Source organism: Podarcis cretensis (genome assembly GCF_951804945.1).
Source record: "Podarcis cretensis genome assembly, chromosome: 1".
In the NCBI taxonomy this organism is placed as follows: Eukaryota; Metazoa; Chordata; class Lepidosauria; order Squamata; family Lacertidae; genus Podarcis; species Podarcis cretensis.
Window position 1 is genome coordinate 47,106,944 of NC_137170.1, and position 25,154 is coordinate 47,132,097.

At 40.2% G+C, this 25,154-nt stretch overlaps 1 protein-coding gene across 3 annotated transcripts in view; it reads right to left on the bottom strand.

The window, feature by feature from the left end:
* Positions 1-2,464: 2,464 nt before the first annotated feature.
* The window catches only part of RBM25 (RNA binding motif protein 25), a 36,459-nt gene continuing 13,769 nt past the window's right edge, over positions 2,465-25,154 (bottom strand). For 2 of the 3 annotated variants that reach the window (XM_079990062.1, XM_079990061.1), the window contains exons 5-19: positions 24,537-24,594; positions 23,719-23,879; positions 19,177-19,359; positions 17,120-17,173; positions 16,779-16,862; positions 12,852-13,132; positions 12,104-12,317; positions 11,542-11,631; positions 10,291-10,364; positions 9,366-9,516; positions 8,670-8,994; positions 8,073-8,347; positions 6,294-6,392; positions 4,039-4,086; positions 2,465-3,888 (exon numbers count right to left, since the gene is read on the bottom strand). In XM_079990062.1, coding sequence (XP_079846188.1) covers positions 3,796-3,888; positions 4,039-4,086; positions 6,294-6,392; positions 8,073-8,347; positions 8,670-8,994; positions 9,366-9,516; positions 10,291-10,364; positions 11,542-11,631; positions 12,104-12,317; positions 12,852-13,132; positions 16,779-16,862; positions 17,120-17,173; positions 19,177-19,359; positions 23,719-23,879; positions 24,537-24,594 — 2,190 coding nt within the window. In that variant the 3' untranslated portion in view covers positions 2,465-3,795. The remainder of the gene's footprint in view (positions 3,889-4,038; positions 4,087-6,293; positions 6,393-8,072; positions 8,348-8,669; positions 8,995-9,365; positions 9,517-10,290; positions 10,365-11,541; positions 11,632-12,103; positions 12,318-12,851; positions 13,133-16,778; positions 16,863-17,119; positions 17,174-19,176; positions 19,360-23,718; positions 23,880-24,536; positions 24,595-25,154) is intronic. The other variant, XM_079990063.1, reaches the window with a different exon arrangement.

Here is a 25,154-nt window from a genome sequence, read left to right on the forward strand (position 1 = left end):
ACCTCTGCCACTTGCTACATTTGCCCTATGAGACAAGGTTTATTTCATTTTATTATTACGTTTATACCCCCCCCCTTTCCTCCAAGCTCAGGGTAGTGTATATGGTTCCCCTCTTCATTTTAGCCTCACAGTCCTGTGAGGTGGGTTTGGCTGAGAAACAGTGAGGGGCCCAAGGTCATCCCGTGAGCTTCATGCATAACTGGCAATTTGACCCCTGCCTTACTCTGACAAGCAAAGGCTCCTGACTTTTCAAAAACGATACAAAGCTGTTTACATGTAGACACAACTCTGTAGATTGTCTGTGGTGGCGATTCTCATGAATGTAAGAACTTAAAATAATGTACAAACAAGCCTAATTGCTTTCAACATCCTAACCTACAATACCTTTTGATTTTGGGAATAAGGACTGCCTTCATAGTTTTAGATAAGCTTTGTTATAAGATGTACAAGGTATCCAGTTTATGTTGCTACAGCTGTGACTACTAGTGTGTGAACTTGGCCCAACTGTCAGCTAGACAAATCTACCCTGATTTAAAGTGAGGAGCATACAATCAAGGGTCCCACAACTTGAAAGACACTGCAGAAACTTAAATTTTGGACTACAGTTCCCATAATCTCCAACTACTGGCCATGCTGGCTGGAGATGCGAAGTGTAGTCCAAGGCATTTGAAAACCCTGAGCTAGGTTATTATCTCAGCACCTCTTATAAACCAATATCCTTGTGTTAATACACACCTTGAAAAACTTTTTATATAAAGTAAGTGCTGGGGAACTTACGGTGCTGCAGATGTTGCTGGTATCAAACTTCCATCAGATGCATGCATGGCCAAGTTGGGATGATGAACTATTCCCCCCCTCTGATCTATTTATTTATATTTTACAAGATGTATATGCTGATAATCAATAAAAACTCCCATGTGGTTTTCATAGAATATAGTTGTAATAAAATGCCAGTGAAATAAAACTTTGAAAACAAGAAGACAGAAAATGTTATCAAACATAGGTAGTTTCAAAACAAATACACAAGTTACATGAGTTACATGTCTGCTAAAAAAAGGGACCAATAAAAGACACTATCAGGTCAATTCTGCGTTAAAAACTTATGTTTCAGCAGATGGTTGGGAGTTACGTACATTAAAATTAATTTTTCAGCAGTAATTTTTGTTGCTCTCGACTTTTTTTTTTGCTGGTTAGGATGCAAACTGTTAATTTTGATGGTGAGATTGTTACCAACATCAACTCCTGGGAGCCATGCAGCTAACTTTACCTTTTATTGCTGCACTGCTGTTGCTAATTTAGCATTGTATGTCCATACATATCAAGCATACATTCTTGTTTTCAAGTGTTCAGTGTTGCTTTTTCGATAAACCAAACATAGAAGCTGCTTTATAGCAGTCAGGCCACTTGTTCATCATGCATAGGCTTCCCAACCTGGTGCCCCCTCCAGATTGGACTCTAAACCATCACCCTCATACAGCATGATCAATGATCATCAGATGACAGGAGTCCTCATCTCACACATCTGAAGGGCATCAGATTGAGAAATGCCTGACAGCAACTCTCCAGTTCAGCTGGATCCTGCCTGGAAATGCTATGATCCAGTTATGGCCCTTTCCCTTTTTGTGAAGGGTTGTGGTAAAACAGACCATTATTATTCAGTTTTTTATTGTTCTTTGATTAGTTAGGCTGTCACTTCTATCATTGTGTAACAGGTCAATACATATAATTTGTCTCCTAGAAGTGGTATGGTTCTCATTCTTGAGATTCCATTCCTTCCCCCCACCCCCAGTAATTGTAACAATACAATTCACTAGGTGGGATCTAGATTAAGTTTGGCAACTTTGTTTTTACTTCAACTTGTATTTTGTTGGTGTTTTATTGTGCTCTATTTAAATTATTACTGTTAGTCACAGCAACATTTGGTGGAAACGTAGGCTACAAATTTAACAAATTGTACTTAGGGACTTCAGTTAGTCATGACTAACATGACTAACTTGAAACAAAATAAAAAAATTCCTTCCAGTAGCACCTTAAAGACCAACTAAGTTAGTTCTTGGTATGAGCTTTCGTGTACATGCACACTTCTTCGGATACCTGAAGTATCTGAAGAAGTGTGGTATCTGAAGAAGTGTGCATGCACACGAAAGCTCATACCAAGAACTAACTTAGTTGGTCTTTAAGGTGCTACTGGAAGGAATTTTTTTATTTTGTTTTGACTATGGCAGACCAACACGGCTACCTATCTGTAACTATGACTAACTTGATTTCAACAAACTCAGGTGCAACCAGCTTATTCTAGATCCAACTCAACACTATATAGTTTGGCCAGTGTACAGAATTTGAAGCTGTATTTCCATACTGGGAAGTTTTTGCCAGATCAACAAGCCAACTAATCCATTACTTCCAGAAATGAAATAGAAGTAGTAGTATATTTTGAAACATAATTAAATAATCAAAATCCAGATCAAATATATACATTTTTAATATCTGAAATATTTACATGGTGGAACCATTTATAGGATCCCATTTATTAAGAACAGTTTTTTCCAGCTGTCTTCTTATAATGCATGTACTCAGTAACTCAGTGTCATGGTTGCACCTCCTAAATAGGTCAACCTGTATCCTTCAGGTAAAGAGATATCAGAAGAGCAGTATTTTAAAAAGTGAGAATTGTTGCTTCCTGGAAAGTGTTCATCCTGCAATCAAGAAGGCCCATAGCGTACAGTCTTTCTACTTGTGAAGATTTTAAAAAATGCAGTTTACAGTACATTGTTATTGATACCACATCAGCATATGTATAAAACTCATACAGAATAAGAGGACAAGAAATATCATCCTCTATCCGACAGACAGCTTACAGTACAAAAAGGAAGTCACAACTGACTTGATGACTTACATAAAAACAAATTTCTCCACTGTTCGAAAGCATATGATTTTAACATTGTAAACTGTTGTGCTCAAGTTACATTTTTAAACCTTTTCTATCCACAAGTTTCCCAAACCTGTCTATGGATTTTATTTTAAATAATTAAAAAAAGAATACTTTAGATGTCAGACTTGTATTAGTAGGAAGCTAAAATTAAATAAATTTCTGCACTAGTTATCCTTGATTAAAAACACAACTGAGTATGAAATTCTGTCACCACCGTAACTGAACAAAAGGCCTCATGTAACGAGCAGGAGGAAATTTATCAATGGCTTTACAAGAATGCCTGAGTTGAAGCAAGTCCACCATGTTTTTCTATAGATTCCTCTAGAAATTTTAGAAAGTCCAACAAGGGAATGATCCCCTATCCATGCAGATGAAAACTGTGTGCCAACAAAATGACTCCCATCCATTTTTAGAATTTTAAAGTTTATTCTAATATTTTAAAATGGAGAAGGGAAAGAAGAGGTTGGTGTATTTACATAAAATTCAATTATTTTGGTTTGTGGTAAGCACAGATGTTTCTAAAACATGGGTCTTTTTAATATTTACAAGGAACAGTTTAGAAGATGAATATCAGAGACTGTGTACAGCAGCTGCAGTAGTTTATGAAACAATACCTGTAACTGTACCTGGTGAGTGAAAAACCACCAATGCAGAATTCAGATAATTACAACCAAGGAAGCTGGGGTGAGGGTAGGAGGGAAGGAGAGGGGACCTCAGTGTAACAAGATGGAAAAAAATTCACATTTTCTACATTTAAAAAATACAGGTCTCACAAATGTCTCTTGAAGACAGAGAAACTTCAAAGTTCTTCAGTGATGCAGAACAAAAGTTGAAATGGCGCCCCCAAAACAAAAAGGGATTCTTTATTTCACCAGCCCAATTTTTTTGGCTTCTGTTTCATATATTAATAACCTCCACATTTTGACTATAAAAACTTCAGCTTCTTCATCTAGCACCTACACCAAAAAAGAAGAAAATAGGGCATTAAAAACCAGAGGAAAAGGTACATCTCTCTGAATACATTTAGTGAAGGTGATTCTCACAGAAGAGCTCTAAGTTTACACAAATTAGAAATTCTGGATGTGGCATGTTTTTCCTTTACTCACCATAGCAACATCATCCAAGATGCTCTGCGGTGAACTATGAGCCATAACCTGAAAAAGAGAGGCATATCAACATTGAGAACACAGCACTTGTATGACTGAAAATTGAACCATGCAAGATTTAGAACTGTTACCCGCATAACAGTAACATTCTAGCAGGTAGCAAACACATGTATCTTAAAATAAAATCCATGAAAAGCAAGCCCGTTGCTTTCAATTTTAAATAAGGTTGTTTGCTCCAGGGGAATGGAAGCAAGCACTGTGATTTTTACTGTTTCCCCCCTTTCCTCTGTAGCTCCTTGCACCTCAAAAACCTGTTGCAGAAGATTGAGGGGGGGGGGCTTTTGGAAGAGCACAGGAGGTGTTCCAGGTATGTAGGAGAAATAGGAAATTTGGGAAACGGCTTCTCTTCCCAATCCATTCACAAAAGCCTCTGCTGATCAAAAACCCTTATTGTGAGTAGAAACACAACTGGATACAACCCTAAATGATTTGAAAGGTGGACCAAAAGGCATTTTTAGTTTCAACCCCCTTGTTCGATTCATAACAGGTATTTGATTGCATTTGTGAGTGACCGAGGTAGACCAAGAACAGTGAGAAAGGAAAGTTACCACTTGTGTCCTGCCACCTTAATTAACTCAAAACAAAACCCTCACACAGTTTGCTGTCATGTTGGAGCAGACTGTAGTTCCCAAAATAACTGATGCACAAGCCTGCAGGTTATGTGTGCAAGTCTAGTATCAGGCTTTTGACCCATCAGTTTAAAAAACAACATAGTTATATATTTATGCATAGAAGGCAACACACTGTCAGTAGTTTACTTTTGGGCAAATACTGTGAAATGAAAGTGCACGGATTGGGAGGTGGAGAGAAAGTTACCACTGTACCACTGAAGGGTAGATTTGCTTGTCCAGTGTAGCATCACTGAGTTGGGCTTCCTTGCGCCTCCAGTGGATGAAGGGAGGAGTACCTTTTACAGGAAATAGGCTGACTCCTCTTTAGTTTTGCATACTCACTGAGCATGAACAGTCCAGAAATGAAACTCAGACTAATGTTAACCTATATCCTACAACTGAAAGCCGACTGTGCTAGCAGAGGTGGAAAGAGGTGTTGCAGGCTATGCAAAGGTGTGGCCTCGGTGATGCTACATTGGACAAGCAAATCGACTCTTCAGATAGGTACAATGGTGCTATTTCACTTGCCCATGTAGCGTCACTGGGTTGGGATGTACAAAAGCCCAACCAAGTAGGGTGGATCCCAACGGCAACAACTTACTACTCCAGCCAATGCTGTTTCAGAGGAAGCAAAGGGTGTGAGACAGGCATGCTGTAGAAGAAGTACTGAGTGGCCAGACATGCTGCCTGCAGTTTGAGCCAGTCAGTGCTGTGCTGTGACTCAAAGGGTCTCCCATCCATCTGGACCAGTTGCCCCTCGCAATGTGCTCCAATGCACTCATGTGATGCTGAGACTGCCATCCTACCCTATAAGGGGGATATTAGCTCCATTGGTGAAGGGAATGCCACACACAGCTGTGGTGTCCTCTAGGCCTGGTCTAGCCTGCTCAGGAGTGTTTGGCTTACTTCAGGCCGTGGTGGCTTGGGTGCATAGGGGGTGGGAAACAGCTCATACTTCGACTAGTGATGACAGTACAGTGGTACCTCGGGTTAAGAACTTAATTCGTTCTGGAGGTCCGTTCTTAACCTGAAACTGTTCTTAACCTGAGGTACCACTTTAGCCATTGGGGCCTCCCGCTGCCGCCGCGCGATTTCTGTTCTCATCCTGAAGCAAAGTTATTAACCTGAGGTACTATTTCTGGGTTAGCGGAGTCTGTAATCTGAAGCGTCTGTAACCACTGTACACATTTCTAAAAATCCACCTCAGCCAATGACACCTCTGTAAGGGCTAAAAATTAAAGCCTGCAGAGAGGTAGATCTCACTGTATCACTGCTGCTAAGGAGGGCAATGCAATTATCCCTAAGGGGGGGGGGGGGAAGAAAGCTTCTTGTGTCTCCTTCTCAGAAGCCAGTCTGTGAAGATGAGGGAAAGGAAGTCTAATTTTTATTTTTAGTATTTATACATAGAAAGAACAGTAGAAACAGCGGAATCACAGAAGAAAATTGCTAAGCTGAAATGAAAGAGTAAAAGGAGCCAGCCTATTTGTTGTAAAGGCTATTCCTGACTTAGTCCAGAGTAAGCCCAACTGGCAAGCGAAATTATAGCACCAGCCACCTAAAATATGTATTTATGAAGAAGTTTACCTTTGAACAAACAAAGTCAACTAGCGTTGCTTCTTCTTCACCAATATATTCTATTATTTTCTTGTTGATCCATGGTCTAATTCGACGTTCCATTAATGTCTAGAATAGAAAATATTATCATTTTAAATAGTTTCCATATTTTTTTATTTGGACCATACATTGCTTTCATCCCTTGTCACTTATAAAAGGTAAAAGTAAAGATAAAAGTAAATGACCCCTGGATGGTGAGGTCCAGTCGAAGGCTGGGGTACAGTGCTCATCTCGCTTCAGGCCGTTATGCCCAATAGCTACTGAAAGCCTTCTCTATGAATTTATCTAATTCCATTTTAGCTGGTGGCTATGACCACATCTTGTAATGTAGTGTGTAAAGAAGTTCCTATTGTGTTTATGACTGCAAGATTTAAATGGGCTTACATCAGTAAATAAACCAAGTAAAGCTTGAATTAATTTTAAGTACTGGTGCTATTTTTTTTAGATTTATCTGCTTCTGGTGTTTAATTATAGCAGAATGAAATAGAAAAAATGTTTGAGGTTGCAAACCTACACACCTGGAAATAAGTCCCACTGAACTCAATGAGACTTACTTCTAAAACAATATGCATAGGACTGCAGAGTTAAGATGGCAATTCCTTTATCAAAATTTGCTTTAAATTCCTTCGATTTCAAGGCATGTACAGTATGTAACATGTAAAAAAAATTAAGTAGATCAGTTAAAAGACAAAATGTTTATGAACTTAACATTATTTAATTGGTAGCTAGCTCTTGCCAAACTTGTAAGCCAGGATCCAAAATAGGACATGGGCAGATGTATCAATGCAACAGGTTTTAGTTGTCTCCCTTTGCCTGCAGCAGATCTCATCAAGGAGACAAGTTTGACTGAACAGCAACATGCCTCCTTACTTCTTGCCTGCTATGTATTCCATGCTACCACTACTAAATGATCTGATATATAAGTGAATAGCTCGAATCCAGAATTCTCTTTCACTGATTAAAGTACAGTGAGCAGAAGTGATTTCCTCTTCCCCCCAGCCTCTTGTGTCCTCCATACAGTGGTACCTTGGGTTAAGTACTTAATTCATTCTGGAGGTCCGTTCTTAACCTGAAACTGTTCTTAACCTGAAGCACCACTTTAGCTGATGGGGCCTCCTGCTGCCGCCGGAGCACAATTTCTGTTCTCATCCTGAAGCAAAGTTCTTAACCCGAGGTACTATTTCTGGGTTAGCGGAGTCTGTAACCTGAAGCGTATGTAACCCAAGGTACCACTGTAATGTGTTCCATAGGTTTGGGGGACTTTCCAGAACATTGTGGGAGAGCTTTAAGATGAACAAGTGAATATTGTCTCCCCTTCCTACTGCTAGTGGAATCCTTTGCTAGACTGGAAGCCTTAGGATCCAAGCCAATCTTTGCATTTCGGTACTAACCAACTAACCAACTAACCAACTAACCAACTAACTAACTAACTAACTAACTAACTAACTAACTATCTACACCAGCCACTCTGGGCGGCTTTCAATAGAACATATTTAAATTAAAATAAAATAAAATAAAATAAAATGATGTGACATGCCTATGTTTAGGGTATTTTTTTTCTAGTTAAAGATAAATAGCAGGCATGGGGGCTTGGTTATGTACTGAAATAAGGATTTTACAACAGAGCTCATTATTCAATAAGGTGCATAAATTTTACCTATACTCAGTGTTGAACCACAAGAGCTGGCAAATTAGTGCAACACATGTCCTGTAGTTCATACTCAAGATTTTGTAAAAATTTACACTTACTGAATCCACAATAGACCAGTCAAGAGGATAAGCAAAGAGTTCTGGTTTGGCTGTGGGAATTTTCTCAATTAGACTCTTAATGTGCTTGCGCTTCTCCTCAGTATTGACGCTGCCTTTGGAGGAGCCTTTGTCTTCATCACCATAATCCAGGGGCACCAGTTTCCTTTTTCGGGGCATGTCATCACTGTCTTCATCCTCAAACTTATTGAAGACACTGTCCACAGTGAGTTTCTTTCTTTTCACGGCATTGGGTTGGTTAGGACTATTGCAGGCACCTAAAATATAAAGAAGATTCATTCTAATATATTTAAACACAATCTGGAGACTCTTCCAAATTCAGGTAAGAGCTGCACTTTTAAAAACAATGGGATATCAACAAAATAATAATAAAAGACTGGGGGGAGAAAAATCAACCACAGAGCAAAGTGGCTAAGATTAAAGAGCTTATTCTATGCTGCTTCACTCAACTGCTCTGCTCTCAAATGGATCAATAATAATTATACAATCAAAAGGTTCAAAGAAGGGAAGCACAGAATCTGACTTCCTATCTTTGTGCCCTCCTTCCTCACATGGATAGAAACAAGAAAAAAAACTTGCCCAATTTGAGGCTAAGCCCTATTTTAGGCCTGTACTCCTCTGGCTGCTGCTGATCTGGCGAGTTTTCATGTGGGATGATAATACCACAGGGAGATTCGTCCCCAGGAGTGTTAGGAGTTGCATTGCCACTTGCTGAGGAAACAGATGGGGCAGAGCTGATGGGTCGCAAGGTTGGTTTAAGGCAGGGCTTTTGCTCTGGCTCTTCCTCCTCTTCTTCGGGTTCTTCCCTCTTCTCTTCCTTTTCTTGCTTTTCCTCCTCCTCTTCCTCAGATTCTGGCTCCTGTTTGGTTTGTGGCTGTCGACGCCTTTCAGCCTCTTGTTCCATCTATGGAACAAAATTGTGGTCTTATGCACATTCTTCACCAAATGCACTTATTAGGAGTTAAAACATGCAAAGCAAGCCTGGCTGTCCCCGTAAATGGATAATCCTAGTTAATCCGAGGCAGTTTTTTAAAAGCTCATTTTTATTTGGCTTTATAAGTAAGGAATAATCCAGATTAACAATACTATGATACTTATATAAAGAGATCTGAAACAAAAAACTGCTTTCCACATGAACATGGGGATAAAGCCAAGACATGTCAACCAACAGTGTCAGTCACAAATCTCTAGCTTACCAATAATCGACTACATGACATGGTCTACTATTATAAAAATGCTCATTCACCACACTTTGCCAAAAAAGGCATTTCTTACCCTCTGTAGCTCTGCATCTGGATCTGGGTGTCCTTCTGCAAGAAGACGTTGCCGGATTTCTTCCAGTTCTTCCTTTTCCCTTTTCCTATCTCTTTCATCTGCTTCCATTTCCTTTTCCCTATCTCGCAATCGCTTCTGCAGAGCGCTTCCCCTGTAACATGTATTCACTTTTGTTTTAAAGGTCTCATGGCACTTGTTTCCCACAAACAGCACACCATAAGCACCCGATACAGAATATTGACTATAAAGTTTCGTGTTTCATTCCCTACATCAGAGAACTAAAATATTCTGTTTGGAGTAGGATTAAGCCATGCACTTCTTTGCACCTGGATTCTTACAAGAACATGCCAGGAAGGAATAGCAATTCTTAAAACTAGGGAAATAAAAGATCCTTTAGTTTGAAAGTGATTACAAGTCTCCTCATTCTTCCAACACAAAGTTATCTGAATATGTTCAGTGCTTTTCATAAAAGAGGTGCATATTTGCTAGGATTTATCTAATGATCACTCTTATTGGTGCTGCATTAAATTTACAAATTTGGGGCTGCCATCTCCATCATGGAACACACAGGTTTCCTTTGTGGTGTGGAGCACCTTTGGCTAGCTTAACCTGATTCACCCACTACATGCCCCACATTGGGCAGAAATATCCCTGCATTGCAGTGGGTTCGACTAGATGACCCTTGTGATCCCTTTCAACTCTACAATTCTATTATTCTAAATCACATTGTCTGTAAACCTCTCCTACTCATCACATGTTGGAACACAAGGTTTCCTACATATGTCTTTCTGATAGGAGTCATGTTGATGAAACCCGAGAACACAAACTGATTTATCTTGTGAACCGCCCTGAGACCTGCGGGTATAGAAGGGTATACAAATTTAATAAATAAATAAAAATCTCCTGCAGTTCATGCTAAGCATACCTATAGTATTTTGGATCATCTCTGTCATCATCATAATCTTCTAGAAATTCTTTTAGACGCTTAGCTTCTTTTGCCTATAAGAGAGTTGAAAACATTTAATTAATTTCAGACAGAAATTAGCTCGTCACCCTTGAAGGAGTAGAAGTTATTCCCTACCAGAAAGTTTCTAGAGTAGCACCTTCCTTTAAGTAGATAGCAAGTCACTACTAGTTTGCTTTTCCTGCTTCTGGAACTGTATTTCCTCCTCACAAACTACTGAACCCTCTGAAGCTTGAGTTGAGAATGGTCTTCCCAGTTCTGAACTAAAGTGTAGAGGCATGAGATAAGTTAGCCAGGCTTTGCATAAGGGACCTGAAATAATCGCTTTGAGTGCAAATCTGCCTCAAGTAGCCTGTCAGTTCTGGCTAGGATGCAAGAGAACCAAATTAATGAGCTCTAAATGCATGAGAGGAATTTGGGCATGCATTTTAGAAAGCAGTTTCCTGTGCCAATCCACTTTTGAAAACAGTCTACAATATAGCTTTTGAAAATGGATGGGTCCTGCTGTTGAAAGAAACATGTAAAAATGTCACTAGGCATGCAAACTTAGATCCAGCTTCTGCTCCCGCACAAGTAGGAGCGGAATCAGGGCTGCTTAGCTGGGGAGTGCAAAGCCCCTGTTTCCCAGGTGAGAGATCTCTGACCCCAACTCCTGCTTGCATGGGAGCAGATGGATCAGCTGAGGAGGTGCTGGCTCCATCACACTTTTCCTGTGAGAGATGTGTGGCTACGTTCCCCTCAATGGAGAAGTTTAAAGGAGCACCACCTGGCAAGGCGGAGACAGGCTGACAGCTGCGTTAGAGGCAGTGCAGGAGTTCTCAGATGCCGCTGCCGGGCTGCAGAAGCGGGATCATGGCTCTCTCAGCTTGGAAGGAAGGGCTTGAACTCCCCAGGTGAGCAATCCCACTCCTACTTGCATGCAAGCTGGAGTGGGAGCGGGCATCTCTCAGGTGGGAAGCGGACCTTTTTACTTTATAAGGAACAAAGTCTGTAAAGCAGCCAAACACTTTCTTTTTGCATAATGCTTTTTTAAAAATTGTGGCAACATACAGACTCAGCTATTTTGCATTCACATTTGTGAGCTACCACTTAAGTCACAAAAATATTACGACTACTACTACTGCCACTACAGGACATCCTTGTATACCAGCATAGAGATTCTGCCATTTGAGCATCTAATAAAGGCAGTGCAAAAAATAATGAACCCCTTACCATTTCTCTTCGCCTTTCTTCCTCCCTCTCAGCTTCCTTTTCATATTCTCTAGCTTTCTTCCGTTCTCTGATCTCCCAGTTTTTAAGACGCTGAAACAAAATAATCTGTTTACAATGTACTGAACCAGAGAGGAAAAAATCCCATATGTCACTTGAGAGAAGCAAAACCATCCACATTTAATTATATCACCCAGTCTTCTATTTCAATACAGAGGTTCTGTAAAATGAAGTTTGATGGTCAATGCTACAAAATTATTAGAATACAGGTATGGGCAGGAAACATGCTCCACGATAAGGAAATTGGATCTTTAACAACTGTTATCAGACCTCCATTCAGAGAATGGGGCTTTCGCCCTGAAAAGAGACAACCTCCTTTCAACAAGTGTCTCCTGAGGGAGCATGGGGTACTGGAGGAGAGGGGCTTCAATGCAGGGCTCTAAAGCCAGTGGGTGGAATGGCAGAGTTAATATTCTCACCCCACCCCCAAAAACCGGGTGCTTTCCATTTGCAACAGAATCCCTTTGAATCCAATCCCCAGATCAGAAGCAACATCCTCCTATACCTCTTGATAAGCTGCTTCCTTTTCGCGAAGCTTCCTTTCCAGTTTGCGCCGCTCATAGGCATCTTCTTCATCCTCTTCTCTATCCCTTTTCTTGTCCTTTTCTCGCTCTCTCTCCCGTTGTTCTCGTTCCCTTTCCCGCTCCCGTTCCCTCTCTCGCTCCCGTTCCCTCTCCCGTTCTCTCTCGCGCTCCCTTTCTCTGTCTCTGCTTTTCTCTCTGTGGACAAATATAATGACAAATGATTAATGCATATAATTGTCAACATTTAATACTGCTGGTAATAGAGGTTAGGTCTAACAAAATTAACTCTAATAGATAATTAAAACACCATACAATACGAGGTTTACAAAAGTTGTGATTTTGAGATCACCGAAATTAAGCCAAAACTCAAAACCTCTGTTAAGTTTTTCAAATTAGCTACAACGTTGCTTGTGTAGTCATTAGACAAATGACGTTTTGAATAGACACAGTACATCAGTTTGCTGTCTTACATTGAGAGACAGACAGACAGACACACACACACACACACACGTCTCTCTGTACATTGGTTGTGGCTTTATTCCGTCAGCCAAACCATACAAAAGGGCCTGAGGGTCAGGGCACCACGGCTGTCAGCAAATCATACCATTTAATTCATTGCCTCATGGCTTATTGCATGCTGGTCTTGAAAACAGGTTGCATCCATGAATTATTTCCTTAAGAACCATTGTCAAATTTATTAACAAGTATTCATTACACAGCACAATTTACCTAGATCTGCTCCGATCTTTATTTCGGTCTGAGCTTCTTTCGCGGTCTCTGTCTCGATCTCTTTCCCTGTCCCGGTCTCTGTCTTTAGTGCGGTCCCGATCTCTATCCCGTTCTCGTTCACGCTCCCGTTCCTTTTCCTTCTCTCTTTCACGCTCTCTCTCCCTCTCTCTTTCACGCTCCCTTCTTTCTCTTTCACGCTCCCGCTCCCTCTCTCTTTCACGCCGTTCTTTTTCAATTTCTTGTCTCTCTTTCTCCTTTTTGCCTTTTTCCTCCTCCAATTTCTAGAAACCAAGAGGATTTTCAAAGTTAGCATGTAGCTAGAGTCGGAGGCCCCACCCCACCACCAAGCACAACACCCAAGGCTGGTAGTGAGCATTTCAAGAACACCAATAATTTAACATTTAAATATTGAACAGCTTACTGTCAGCTCATAAGAAAAGAAGTTCTGCAATCATAAGGCTAGATTTCGTGCAAAAAGCATATATCTAACATAGACTGGCAATCTCCAACCTTGGAAAGAAGGGCAATGCTCACCTCATATATGCATATGCTGACAATTACATAGTGCATTGCCATCAATAGTTCACAGAAAACTCCCGAGCCACGAAAGATAGAAAAGAGCTTGAACACAGATGAATTTTTAGCTGGCAAAGTTAATCCTGCCCATGTAGGCAGATCATTTAGTAGGATGCTGACAGACAAGATTACCTCATACCACAGCCAAACCAAATTCATTCTATGCAAGGATGGGAAGTAAAATCAACTTCAACTGTGTATGTTACTTGAAATGTTTGGAAGGATACATCTTACCAATCACTTTATTCTCCCCAACTTTTTTAATTTTTTGCATTCACTGCTTAAAGTAATGGTTTCTAAAGAACAGGATCCTCAAGAAGGTTGGAAATCGCACATAGACAAGACTAAAAGGTTATACAGTACATTTTTACTGAATTCTATACAAAAGTGCATTTTTTAAATTCAAAAAGTCATGCCTATTACCAAAACTCCCATGAAGACAATAGAAAAATAAAATCTCATTAAAATGATAGATAAATCCATCCTTGGAAGCAATTGGTGTGTGTTAACTTACAGATGCTGTGCTAGGACATGGACCGCCAACACTGGATTAACCTTGCCTACAAGCTATATTTCTGGGAGGAAGAGCAAGTACATGGTTCACAAGTAAACCAAAAAAAGGAAGGGAAAAAAAACATAAGCCAAATATCAGCCTGATGGGTGCCAAAATATTAAGGGCATGATCCTTCCACATCCAAGTGTTGTGCCTGAAGAGATCAACATAGGGCTTAACAGAGCCCATTTCTCACGCCTTCTCTCCTTAGCCCACATGTGCAATCAGCGCACCATACCATTTCAGCCAATAAGATGCTCTTGCATCACTACTCAGCCCCCTCTTGTCACTTGGTGGAAGGAGCATGATCTGTTCCTTCACCAAGTGGCAAGTGGAGGAGGGTGGAAGAGAAGTGCACAAGCCTCTTATTTTCAGCAGTGGCCTGGTTCATTGCCTGCATGTATGCTAAGGAGAAAGTAACAGAGCACCGCCTGTGCATGGGTGCAGCATGAGTGAGGAAGGATCACACCCTGAATATATTGCATGCCCTTGATGCAAGGGGGAAGAGCAAAATCGCCCCATTTGGCACCGTGTTTACCACCGCTGAAATCATTTATAAACTGGAACAATAAAGTGCGCATATATTTCTCTCTTTCAACAAATAATTTAAGACAACTTTAAAAACAATCTTACCTGTCAGACAGTCTTCTCGTGTGCGCTCATGGACCAGAGAACCAAAACAAAGTCACAGTAATAAAACTAATAAACAAAAGGTCAATATATCTAACCACCACACTAAACGGTACCAAAAGTGAAATATAGGGAGGATGGTGTTAGATACATTGAACTCACAAAAGAAAAGGGTATTTGAGAATGGTAGAGAACAGCCATAATGGAGGAGGAAAAAGTGAAAGTGTACAGAATGTGGCAACCTACTTTCTAAGTGAAATGCTCTCATACAATATAATTTCATTTAGTGTATTAAGGTTATGCTAGCTATATTAACTTTCAAAAGCAGAACTTACCTCAAATTTCGTATACTTTTATAGAAAAGTTTATATACTGAAATGATCGATACTTACAGATTACTTTAGTTGTTCCAATAACAATGTCTTTGGTTAAGTTCCGGGATTCCCCCGCAAAAATTTCTTTTGTAGTAAAAGCCATGATAAAAATTTGCATTGACTTTTGGCATCTTAAGGCTTTTATTTCAAGCTTCTCTTTTCTTAAAAGCCAAATCAGCACTGCTGTTTCATATTGAAAATTTAAGTAATAGGCTGCTTCCAAGTGAACAAAAGGATGTTTTATAGGAAATGAGGGGTGAAAAAGATTCAGGATATGCTAATAAAGTAATGAGCAAAGAAGGTAGGTAGAAAAAAAAAGTAAAATCTTACCTTCGGTTCTCTTCAGACTCATCTGTGCTGTAAATGGACACCCCCTGCAATGCTGATACCCTAACAGTCCGATTGTTTGTAAATTCTAACCAAAAAACATGCAAAGGTTCACTGTGCTCATTAGCCAGCCCCTTTTTGAACATCCCACCCAATATATGAAATGGCCATTTTGTATTAGATTTAGTTCCATCTATTAGAAAAGGTTAATTCAAAATATTCCCCCAATAGGATAGATCAAAGGCAGCAAAATGCCCGATTGCTTCTGAAACAGTGAAGCATATTTTGATTTTGTTTTAACCACATTATTTCTTTACATTTCAGAGGTATGTTGGGGCTTGGAAATAAGACGATGTTTCACCACTGAACAGTTTCATACATCTTCTGGAACAATTATCCTCAGGTTCTCATTCCAAAGTTATACTACAATATGTTGCATTGCCAGCAATGTACATCCATTTTTGCTTTAAAGTAAGTGTGATCCTGTAACCAGAGTACTTTTTACCCGTTTTGTAAATTCACACCATTATACCAATATTAGCAAATTACAAGCACTCATTTCAGGGATAAATACTTCACTGAGCGTGCAATACTCCAGCCTTGGTGGGCAGTTCATATTCCCTTAGAAGCTAACATCAAGAGACAGTGCATGCATAGCTTGAATTTCACCCCCCCTTAAACCACCCTTCCCAACCGGAACACATTCACAAATTCACATTACAGAAACTTCTGTAGGTGGGAACCCTGAGGTAGGATTTGCTGTGTAAACACATTTCCAAGCCAGTTACCCCTTTGCATATTTTTCTGAGGGGGCATCCATAAATAATAAAAAAAACAGAAGCTCATACTTACATCCTATTCCATGTTACTTTCCAAGCTGTGTTTTTCATCTTGCATTAGTCACCATATGATCTCTATCATAATGGTGGGGGTCAATGAATAGATTAGCTTAATGGGAATTTACAGTTCTTCCATGCATCTAAATTTTGGTAAAGTCTGATAACCACTAACCTAATTTAATTTCACCCCCATTCTCAACTCAGAGCTATTAAATTAAATCTCAAGTTTAAATTAAGCAGCAGAGCTCAGTAAAACAGAGATTGAATTATGTCTTACAACTGCCTGAATGATGTGGGGGCCAGAATGTTTTACGCAGCAGCCCAGTCTAATTATTGGGTCTTATGTAAATGGTTTTAGCTGCTTTGGGTTAATTTAAAGAAAAGTGGGGTAGATGTGTTTGATTTTTTTAATGTATTCACACTGAGGATACTGCAAGGTAGTCATTAGAAAATAAAAAGGACAAAATAAGATGATTTAAGTGGGATTTTGTCCTTAGTGGCTTTTTAGACACACATTATGCCTACTATATGTGATATGGTCATGTGCTTTTAAATTTTCTAAAGGGGGAGGGAAACTGGATTTTGCAAAAACCTAATTTTGTATAAGGTACAAAAACAAGTATACTACCTTGTGCGTATCTCTGAATTTACTGATCTCTCGGGATATCAGGTCCCTTTTATCTTCTTCCATTTCAATAGCATTTATATCCTCCTGTAAGAGAGAAAGGGGGGCAGAACAGGAGATAGAATATTAAAACCCATCTGCACAGAAACAGGAGAACCAAAAGAAAAGCTGAAGGTTAGATGTTTTGTACCAGTCTTGTAAGAGATAAATAAAGGCCTTCTGCAGTACCAAACCTCACAGTCTGATGTTAAATGAATGAAAAAAAAAATTAGATGGACACGAGTCACAAATCTGGTAACTAGCAGTAAACATAGTCATTGTCAAAGCCTACAATGTAAACGAACCTTGGTGATGAGTGGATAGGGTATCAGTGGGGCCACTGGAAATCTGCGGAAAATCTGCGGAAAAATCCACGGAGATTTCTTTTTTAAAAAATAGATTGCACACTACTCTGGAAAAAAAACAATGTTCTGTATGTTTGCAGAATAAGCAATATTGCATTGCTGTGACCGTAGGTCTGACTCAACAAAGTTACAGAAGAACCTCGCTAATTCTCCGTTTACTGATCTACTTCTCGGCAAAGGTTTGCTGGGTGCCACCTCACCCTGGCATGTCTCCATTTAAAATTGCAGAACATTAGCATTCTAGGAAATCTTGCAAGCTAAGCTACGCTTGTTAAAAGTGGCCTTTTGTGGTACTATTATAAGCCTCGTTTTGTTTCTTACTCGCTAATTCGCAAAATTGTAATTATATCAAGGGGGGGTTGCCAACAGTTACTGCAAATTAGCGAGGTTCCCCACATCTGAAATCAAGAGTCAGATTTCACTTGCCATTTCTTTTCCCCGCACTCTCAATTTTCCCACATTATCCCTCATCTTTTCAACAAACAGAATGGGCAAGGGAACCAGTCACAATTATAAGCATTCAATAAAGGGGATAACAGTGCCTCAAAACCAGCTTTACATGGCACCCACCACAGTTTTATATAGTTCCCTCCCCCCACCATGCACAGAGCTTTTTTAGTCCCACACTTCCCAACAGATAAGGGGATGAGAAGTCATGCTCGTGTCCCATGTTCATCCTTACAAAATAAAGATGCACTTCCACTATTTCAAGGGGCAGGAAGACAAGGACACAGTTAAATATTTCATTGTTCTGATAGACCACCCTAAATTTAAAACCCAGCTACATCAGCAAGGTGTGGCTACAGGTCACCCTAAAACTAGCAGTTATTAAAGGAGGAAGATCAATATTCAGTTCTTTTAATATGGGCTTCTAAAAAGTACCCTCTCAGTACCATTATGTCTCTCGATACCATTATATTCTTGATTATATGCATAACACCATCCATAGCATGGATAATAACTTTTAAAGAGAGAGACATGGCTTGCCTATAAATAAGTGCAGAATGCAAAAAAATCAGTGCAAGATTAAGTTAAGTGGAGGCTAAAGAACAGTGGGAGGTGCACTCACTCCCTGAGCGAGAAGCATTATTTCTTGCACTGCCTTTTCATACACTTCACCAGCAGCCAAAGCTATCTTATTGCTTGCTATCAGCACAACATAAGGGAGAAAGTTAAGCTTAGTAAGAAAGGCTGCAGACAGAAACCAAAATTCACCCCCATCTTTTGCTGTGAGTGGCAGGTATTAAGAGCCCATCATTGAAACAATCATGACGCATTTTCAAGGCTGGCATAATTACTACTAAGCTGTACCCTTTCCCCCCCAGAGGAAAGCAAAAATTAGTGTAATCATTAGCAGGGTTATCCACAGAAGGGGAATTATAGCATTTTGGGTCAAATGTTACACTTAAAAAGTATGGATGTCAGGCGGCCCAACAGCCAAATATTAACAAACCATTTTGTAACATCATGGCTTTCATCCCTCAAGGATAAGAAAGAGCTTCTTAGCTATGTGCACAAACATAATTAAATCAGGACAGTGAAGAAGGGCTGCCAATCAGCTGAGTTGTGGCTATAACACCAGTGCAAACCTCTATGACCCAGTGACTTAGGGCATTTAAGATGTCAAACATTACAGGCAGAATCTCTTTTAGGGTCTTAAAATCTTCTCCCCATCTCAAAAAAACATTTTGCAATTATTTCAATACATGTATTTTAGAAGGGATGAAAGGCTGAATCAAACCTGCTGAGATTCAAACCTGTAGCTCCAAGAAGTCTAGGCATTTGTGACCTTTGTGTTCACAGACCTACAACATCCACAGGGTTTGGCATCTAGAACTGATTTAATTTCAGTATGAAACATGAAAACTTCTGCTAACATCAAGGTTTGTTGATTTGTGTTCTCATCAGATGCTTTGAGCTAATGTATTGGCACAGGGTTTGGCCCTTATGTAGGGAGATGAAGTAAATCTGTTTGTGTCCAAAATCAAAACACATACATCCTCCTTCTTTTCTTTTTTCTTCTTCCTGGGATGAGAGTCAGACTCTTGGGAGGGGGCATTGAGCTCGCTGGAATATTCCCGTATTAACACTTCAATGGCCCCTTTAATTAGCTGGTCTCTTCTCTTTGCTTCTTCATCCAGGGCTTCATCATCATCAGTTGTAGTTTCTGGCCTGGTGTTCTAAAGAGTAACACAAATCTTGAAGTCAAGCACATGGGACATAGCAGAACAGCATCCAAAATGTTTACTTCATATGAACTAGATAGGTCTATTACATGTAGCTAGCAAGTGGAAGTGCTAGGTGTACAACTACAGATTCTAGTAGGTCCTCACTATCGCTGGGCGATATCTGGTTTTCAACATTGTGCTATATCACCAGCTAAACACTGCAATATACTGATACATCACAAGGTCTGAAATAAGGATGGAGCTATATAGAGGCATTGGCTGGCTTCAGTTTTCCCACATTGGGATTTCTGCATAACTAACACACCCCACCCCACCCCCATGATTCTCAGTATATTGCTAGGTCAACAATTATGAAACAGATATAATGATATGGACTTCAACCAGTTTTGGATGATATATCAATACATTGCCCAGCCTTAGTCCTCACAAGAGTGATACACAGAATTTTTCAATTGGCAAACCCAGAAAGTTCACATATATCCCCATCATTTTCTCAAGACAAAAGGCCTTCCTAGCACTCTACTACTTATTCTCATTGTTGGAAGACAAAGCTAAATTAATGCCTAAAGCACTGCTTGTTTTGCTAGAGTTGAAAATGTTTTGTTTTGTACAGAACCAACCAGCTGACAAAGCTGCAGAGTGGTCACACACACACAGCATTGCCTTCAGAAAAGACCAGCTGAAAAGTGCTTGGCACTTGCTGCAGGAAGGTCCTCTGTGCATTTCTGGGAAGTGGTACCCAATAACTCCTGGGTGAAGAGAGCAGCATGCAGTTTTGGGTGCTGCACAAAGGTGCATAAGATGCATTTAGGTAGCAAGAGCCAACACTTCCCGTGCCTGCCAATCCTTTATAGCTAAGTCTCTTTTGGTTCCTCTGCCATACCGCCTTCCTCCCAATTTTGAAGCTGGGGTGGTGGCAGGAACCACCACTCTACTGCTCAGAGAATAATGCTTGCCGCTCACCACACATGACAGAGGGCAAATGAATTTGCTGACGCCTGGCACAAACTTTAAAGAGAATGATACACTACAATGTGTGTGCTTTCTGAAGGAATAAAAATAATTTAGTGTGGATTCATGTGATATTTTTATGCAGCAAGTACCACATAATACAGTGCAGGTTTCAAATTAATACCCTATGTCAGCAGTTATAGAAATATTCTGTTCCGTAGGATTAAGAATGCTGTTCAACAAAGCGGAGAACACATACAAGGCAACACCGTACCAAGCTACCCTTTGGGTCACACATTACCAAACTTATACACAGAGTTTGACTGCAGTATAAACAGACTTTTGCATGTAAGTGGTCATACTGCACAATGACAATACATGTGTGTAAAATGCTTTAACATACATATCTGTAGACTGTCACTTCCACACTAGAATTGCTGAATTTCAATTTTCCATGTAAGATGAATGTAACATAGACTTTAAACTATTAATAAAAACATTAATATATACACAGTTGCCTACAAAACTTTAATGATTATATATTTAAAGGCTTATAGCTTGCCTCTCGGAAGGCTCAAAGGGGCTCACAATTCTAAATCTAAAAATAAATAAATCACAGAATCAAATACAGTAAGAAATGAAAATCCCCACTTTCCTCCTTACAAATAGTAAATAGATAAATTCTCATCTGCACATGGAAGTATGAATGACCTGAGGCCAAGTGACTTCAACTTGCTCCAGGCCATTCTCAGCCTACAGCCTGGCTGCAAGGAAAACCTAAATACAGAAAAAGAATGTGCATATTACATTTATTTTTTTATCTTCCATCCCATCAAACATTTGTCACTGCTGTCGCTACTGAGGAGCAGTGGGGGAAAAACAGGCAATGTCCTATCATGTCCCCCCCTTTTTCATACACTTGTATTAAACTTAAATAATAAATTCTTGCCTTAAAAAGAGGGGATGGGAATCTCACCTGAGAATAAGAGATGGATGTCCAGTCAAATGCCAAGTGGATAAAGAGTAAATAGGAAAGAGACAGGCTTATGGAGAAGCAGTAGCTAAGAAGTAGGGGCAGGAGGGGATTTCAGCTGGTGCAGAAGCTGCAATGTCAAGGAGGGACAGCCTGAAATGACCTAATAGGTAGTGCCGTTTAGGTGGTAGTAAAAGAAATTAAGGGGGTAACAGTATTAGTCAGGGATGGAAGTTAAGTAGAGCCAGATATCTGCCTTATTTAGTTTCTCCATATTTTAAGACAGCAGGAATTTATGGAGAGCTTTCTTGTCTGCTCATGTGAAATAAATGCAGTGGTACCTCGTGTTACGTACTTAATCCGTTCCGGAGGTCCGTTCATAACATGAGGCGCGCTTTTGCTAATGGCGCCTCCTGTGCCCCTGGAGCGCGACTTCCGCTCGCATCATGGGACAAGGGGCATCTACTTCTGGGTTAGCGGAGCGTGTAACCCACAGCATTCATAAGGGGCACGGTACGTAACACGAGGTAGCACTATACTAAAATACTCCTACTTTATAGGCTGTGTATCAAAATGGTAAACCCTAAACCCCTTTCTATGGCACATGGGTAACTAAATTTAACTCATTAAAAGCTTTTAACTACTTTATCACACAAACATAGCAAAAAGTTAACAATGCATTAAAACACTTTTTAAGATGTTTCAGTGAGTGGGTTGGCTGTGTTTTGCTTCTGGTTTTTATTTCTCCCTTCCTTGCCCCAAGGACAAATTATAGTGAATGGTGAGGCATGTACTCCTAACCAGGAGCTTGCAGAAGCTGCTAGAGTACAGCAACACTGTAAGCTATGCAAGATTGCTTAAGTTACTACAAGTAAGAAAATGCACTATATTTCACATCTTCTTTGGATGAGCCTTGGCCATAGACTTAAATCAAGATAAAAAATTCTAAATATTTTATGTTTTTCTCTAACATTATCATTCCAGAAAATGTAAGGTAAGGTAAAGGTAAATGACCCCATAACGGTTAAGTCCAGTCAAAGACAACTACAGGGTGCGGCGCTCATCTTGCTTCAGGCCAAGGGAGCCAGCATTTGTCCACAGACAGCTTTCTGGGTCATGTGGCCAGCATGACTAAACCGCTTCTGGCACAACAGAACACCGTGACGGAAACCAGAGCGCATAGAAACGCTGTTTACCTTCCTACCACCACAGTACTTATCTACTTGCACTAGCATCTACTTTCTTGCATGGATCCAAACTGCCAACCTTCCGATCGGAAAGCCCAAGAGGCTCAGTGGTTTAGACCCTTTAACACTGTATTATTAGCAGACAGCTTATTATTAGATACATTTTTTAAAGTGATTTGTGAATTCACGTGTTGATAGGCAAGTCTGTAAAAAAATTCAAGGACTTGCAACTTGTGAACTTATTTGAAATTTTTGATAATAGTGCACCTGTGTGAAATGACTCACTTTCTAGATTGATTTCCTTATGTTTTGCATCTTAGCCAGGGGCTGACTGTTCTTGGGACTATTCTATGCCTTACTTCTTCCAATCTTACTATTTTCTCTTCTAAATACAGTGGTACCTCGGGTTACATACGCTTCAGGTTACATACGCGCTAACCCAGAAATAGTGCTTCAGGTTAAGAACTTTGCTTCAGGATAAGTACAGAAATGCGGCGGCAGTGGGAGGCCCCATTAGCTAAAGTGGTGCTTCAGGTTAAGAACAGTTTCAGGTTAAGTACGGACCTCCGGAACGAATTAAGTACTTAACCCGAGGTACCACTGTACTTAATTGTGAGGGTGTTTACAAATGTGATTTGACATGCAGTTTGTGGCTAGGTTCACCTGCTTGTGCTTGTTATGAAACTATCACTTAAATGGTTAGGTTGAACTATGGTGGCCTGAGAACGTATATGGGCACAGTGCTTGTTGGCAGAGGACATGCAAGCACATGTACAACTTTGCATGTTAAGCAAAGCTTTTCATGCTGGTCATACCCAGCTGGAATCAGATTTTTTTTATTTTGGAGTTGGCAGACTCTACTCTGGATCAGCAAGTCTAGCAGAGAGCAGGGCATCTGGTTTCCTCCTGAAAATGGTTGGGTTTGATCTGAGAGCCTGCAGCTGCTCATCCCTTAACCTTCTTCTGTCAGCCAAAGTTTTATAATCCAGTTTCTCAAGCAGAAAGTGCAGTTTGTTGGGGATTTGAAGTTTACAGTCAAATTCTGATCATGAAAATTAAACAAAAGAACAGTGCAACAGTCATCTGCAGAAAAGGTGTAATAAAGTCAGCATAGCAGGTTAAATTGCAACAGAGAATAAGCAAATCAGGTAAAAGAACTAAGAGCACTTAATGCCAATCCAATTTATTTGTAATTCAATTGTTTCCTGTCCCAGTTTAGCATAGTTACACACAACATACCCCATTGGAAGCCCTTTTCTTCGCTTTCCATTCATCTAGCTGAGCCTTCGTCTTGGCATCAACTTTCACAAGTAGTTTCTTTTCTCCAATTTGGAGATCGTGTAGTAGCCTGAGCGCACGTAGTGTGGACTCTGGTTCTTTATACTCGCAGAACCCAAAGGCTAGGGGATGAATAATTGAGATTTATAAAAGCAAATTTTAAAAATTATATATGCACATGAGAGCAACACACACACCCTCCCTCTCTCTCTCACACACACACACAATTGCCTTTAATGTCAAGTATTTGTTTTATGATTACACCAAATATATGGCAGGACCTCAGTTAAAACACATTTTTAAATGCCTTAAAAAATCTTCAGCCCAGTCCCATAAACCCAAGCAACTGCAATTCAGAGGGTGAAGGCTACACCCATCCTGTGATGCTGCCTTTCATCTGAAATCCCATTAGGGTCAGTTACTCGTTTTCCAAAAATACTAGGTTGCTGCAACATTTAACTGGCTGCATAAAGTTACAATCCACTCTTCAGTAGTAGGGGAAGCTGGTTAGCATGGCAGCATTAATTCTCAGTGCTATGTTGGTACAGTACAGTTGGGCAGCAAGCAGTGCCAGATCAAGTGCCCAGATCACCACTGATCTGCAGTGGAAGGCACAACTTGTGTTCCATCCGATACACTTATTGACTCACAGAATAGCTCAGAGGAAAAATAAAATTCAGCCCTTGCTACTGAAGCGTGGGCACTTCAGAAATTTAACCAAGCTTGCGTATATCCTCATAGCTATTAGAGGGAAAAGAAAAGGAAAAAAGTATACATACCTTGAAGTTTTCCAGATGCTCCTTGAACTCTCTTCCAACTCAAAACCAAGCCACACTTCTGTAAAATATTTTTAACATAATGTTTATTGAGGCAATTGATTTTTTTTTAAAAAAATTTGCTACTCAGAAAACTTCTCTCACTCTTGAAAGTTCTCAATGAATTTTGTGTCAGTTGAGAAGACATCCTAAAAGAAATTAGCACACCTAATAATTGTGGTGGCGTCTAGTACACTGGTGCCTCGCAAGACGAAAAGAATCCGTTCCGCGAGTCTCTTCGTTTAGCGTTTTTTTCGTCTTGCGAAGCAAGCCCATTGACGGCTTAGCGGATTAGCGCTATTAGCGGTTTAGCGGCTTATCGGCTTAGAAAAAGGGGGGGGGAGGAAAAAACCCCTGCAGGAACTCGCAATACATTTTCGTCTTGCGAAGCAAGCCCATAGGAAATTCGTTTTGCGAAGCACCTCCAAAACGGAAAACTCTTTCGTCTAGCGAGTTTTCCGTCTTGCGAGGCATTCGTCTTGCGGGGCACCACTGTATTTTATTATCACAACCCTGCTAATCATCATTATTTAGCCTCTTCTACCACCTCCACGGGGACGCGGGTGGCGCTGTGGGTAAAAC